Source organism: Limulus polyphemus, unplaced genomic scaffold (assembly GCF_000517525.1).
Source record: "Limulus polyphemus unplaced genomic scaffold, Limulus_polyphemus-2.1.2 Scaffold256, whole genome shotgun sequence".
Lineage (NCBI taxonomy): Eukaryota > Metazoa > Arthropoda > Merostomata > Xiphosura > Limulidae > Limulus > Limulus polyphemus.
The window spans coordinates 344,302-348,133 of record NW_013665866.1 but is presented as its reverse complement, the minus strand read 5'-3'; the positions used below and the strand labels follow the sequence as shown (position 1 = coordinate 348,133).

Genomic DNA, 3,832 nt, shown 5'->3' with positions numbered 1-3,832 from the left:
ACTAGTTTTAATTAAGAAAGGACTTGTATCGCTGAAGTTCCTCGGAAAGAATTTATACCGAAAATTAACAAACGAGCAGATACCTAACAATATATATGATAATTGGTAAAACAATCAAAACTAGGATAAGCGGGTACGAGAAAAAACAAACAAACATAGTCTTGATTAGTCTCGATTGGATTTATTTTCTTTTTCATTTTTACGAAGGCACAAAATAACAATCAGTTTTAAAAACATTCTGTCTGAACTCCCTCTAAACTGTTCATCTGGTCCCTGATGTATGCTTGTTTGATTTCTCAATACACAAACAACCAGTACTCTGCACTAAACGATACAGTACAGAAATGTGCCGTGGAATCTTAAGAGAGAGTCTCAAGAGAGAAAACAATAAATAAAAACGTAAACAAGCATGATAGCTTCCCGTGGAATAACAAAAGATGGCTACGCCAAGAAAAGTGAACGAAAATATCTGTTAGGTTTATAAAGTCTCTTCAGTATCTGAATGATCTAGAAAAATAATCAATTCAAAAGTAGGAAACAAGAATAACTTGTTCATACTAATTTTCAAGTTATAGTGAGCTCGAACTCATTCATTATGTGGAATGTAGAAACTGTTTAGTTTTAGTTTAACTTCGTAGAATTTTGATTTCAAAAGTTTTCAAATTTAGATTCCTGATTGGAAAATCAAAGTTCAAAAATCGTTCGAAAATGCTCAGAAATTTTGTTTGTATACTAGTAAAGGCAATGAATTAATTTCATTGGTTCGTCTACTTGTTTGTTTATTTTGGTGAAATAATTGTTTGAGGGCAATTACTTTTCACTTTACATAAACTCTCACTGTTAATTTGAAACTAATGGATCTTAGGGTGGACTTTACCCCAGTGTGGGCTCAGAGATAAGCAGGGGGCTTTTCATAATTTATAAAAGGAGTACAAAGGTATCATTTACAAATAAGATATAGTAAGCAAAATATTATCAGATTTGATTATATAAAAATAGTGAAACATTTCTTTCAACAAAGTAGGCTAATGTATGATGCTAGTAGGGTTGTGACTGAGTTTTGCTAATAAGTGTGTGTGAAACCTGGCGATCGGAGCAGTCTTTACGAGTGTTCTACGTATTGGCATAATTTATAGTTCTGTTACGTAGTGGTTTTCATTTTGATATAAATTGTGAATTTACCAACGAAAATACAATATTAGTTTCAAAACCGTTTAATTATTATCAATATTTGTGTTTGAAGTATCAGCGTTTCAGATATGGTGATGTTCATGAGATATTAATTTGTTTGCTTGTAGTTAAGCACAAAGCTACACAAGGAGCTATCTGTGCTCTGTCCACCACGGGTATCGAAACCCGGATTTTAGCGTTGTAAGTCCACAGACATACCGCTGGGCTACTGGGGAGCTATTAATTTGTATGAATGCAAACAGAAAATTAGTAATTTTCTACATAGTGTGGTATGTTTTTTAAATGTGGGAGAAGCACGTGTTACCCTAACTAAAGGAAGTGAATGGTTCGAGTTTCAAAAATTACTAATGCCGTCTTTTTCGTTTGGTTAAGCATCTTTATATCACCATACCATAAATATTTTTCAACACACTTTACGCCAACTTTATAACGTCATTATTTTTCACAATTTCTTTTATGAAAATTCTAATTTTAGGACAGCTATTGAATATTCACGACGCCTACGATCACCCTTTCTTTTATAGGAAGATGGATGAGATTACCGGCTTTAAAACAAGGTATGTTATTCTCAAATTTTATTTCAAAACAGTAATATTATAATATTTATAAATTATACTGATAACCAAAACGTCATGACGTCTAGATACATTGGCAGTTATACCTCTTTACTGTACAAATTGCATGATTTGTTCTAAATTTCCTGGAAGTCTTAATATATAAATTAAAATACTTATTATGATTCTTTGTAATAATGTGGTCTTCTCAGATAAGTAACAAAGACACAAACACAACTAGAACTGACAAATTTCAACAGTTTCCTAGCTCACGTGTTTTGAGTCAGAACTGGATAGAAACAAACTTCTCTAAAATTCAAAGATTTCAGCACTATAGAAGATGGTGGGAAAAACCATGTTATACAACACACAGTATGCTTGTATATACCACATCTTTCCCTCATCTCCGTTTCAGGTTTGACCTCAAGCCGACAACTAGAATTAACCTTAAGTCTAGTTAGCTTTAAACCCGTGACATGATCAAGAAGCAAGTTAATTTCCATTTCTTCCCAAGAACACGTACATAACACCTTGATGACACAACCCTTTAACAAAAAACTACATTTAACAATATATACTAAAATAATTACAAATTAAAAAAACACATGTAACAATAATATTAAAAATATAAGTTAATACTGTAATCTAAGTAAACAAAGGAAAACCCTTGTTAATACGTGTTAAATTCAAATGAAACGTTACATGAAGAACTTAGTATAAAAGATATCTTCCGTTCGACATTACATAATATATGAATAGAAAAAGCAAGCCCTTTAACACTAAATACAATACAAAAATGTCCTTTAACAACGAATGCAACGTCATAATACCCTTTAATGAAGAAACATAAAATACCCTTTCACAAAAATTGTATAATAATAATAAAATGTATTGCTAATAATACACTTTAATACAGAAAAGCAATATGCAAATACAAACTTGCAAATAGCCAAGACTCTTTAACATAAACATAACATATTTACAATACTTTAAACACAAAGAATATGCATGAATTTAAATAAAGACTGGAAATACATATAATGATACTAAACCAAAGTATGTTAGTTAGGGGGATACCCTTGTGCCCAAAGGCTGCCGTCGCCTGGGGTTAAGCAACAAAAAATGCTGCCTGTGGGTTACGTAACTGTTGCGAAATAGGCACCAGTGGGCGATGAGTTCCAAGAAGTGACACCAGAGGGTGCGGTTGTCTTAAGGATTGGTGACGCTATATTTCCATGAAGTGGCACCACAGGTCGTGTTAGTATGACGAGTGTGCAGATAATTTGTGGGCTAATCACTAGAGGGTGTTGTAAACCAACGTGTCTCAACATGTCATCAATTTTACAGTAACAATCGAAGTCCTAAAATTAATTATTTATCTAATTTTTATAACATTGTGTTTACAATTATCAGTACTAAAATGTTTTATCACAATTACAGTTCCACATTATAAGTAAATTATTAAATCTGGGATTCTGTTACCAAAGTTTTATAGGAGGACAGTGTTACTAAGGTTCTATAGGTGGGCGATGTTACAAATGGTGCTATAGGTGAGCGGTGTTACCAAAGTTCTATAGGCAGATGGTAACACTAAAGACAGTGTTTCTGTAGGAAGATGGTCTTACTAAAAGTAGTGTTTCTATAGGCAGATGGTCTTGCTAGGCATGTTGTTTGTGTTTTACAAAAACGGATGGTGTTTCTATAGGCAGAGTGTTACTGTACTTCCATTGGATTGCATACAGATTTCAACTTGTTTCAATTTCTTTTTATATTTTTCATTTATCAGGCAAGTGGTATCATTGCCAAAGTAGGAATTGCTCGGATTATTCATCGATATGGTATTTTAAATATTTCCTCAATAAATCATTAGAACTTTACAATACTATACAGTTTCCTTTTATAACAATATCTATGTAATGAGTGAGTCACAAGTTCTGAGAATGGCTGTAAATATCATAGCAAAAAGTTTGAATTTCTTGTTCTTCTTTCTTCTGCTTCTTATTTATTACAGGATAACTCAAAAAAACAAAACAATGGTGTCAACCAAGTTCACTGAGGTGACATAGTTTCAAAGGGAGTATCCTCTT

At 32.5% G+C, this 3,832-nt stretch overlaps 1 protein-coding gene across 1 annotated transcript in view; it reads left to right on the top strand.

Annotated features, from left to right (window-relative positions):
* Positions 1 to 3,832, top strand: part of LOC106478864 (cGMP-dependent 3',5'-cyclic phosphodiesterase-like) — a 76,839-nt gene that overhangs the window by 38,629 nt on the left and 34,378 nt on the right. The window contains exon 13 of the mRNA XM_022382545.1: positions 1,667 to 1,748. Coding sequence (XP_022238253.1) covers positions 1,667 to 1,748 — 82 coding nt within the window. The remainder of the gene's footprint in view (positions 1 to 1,666; positions 1,749 to 3,832) is intronic.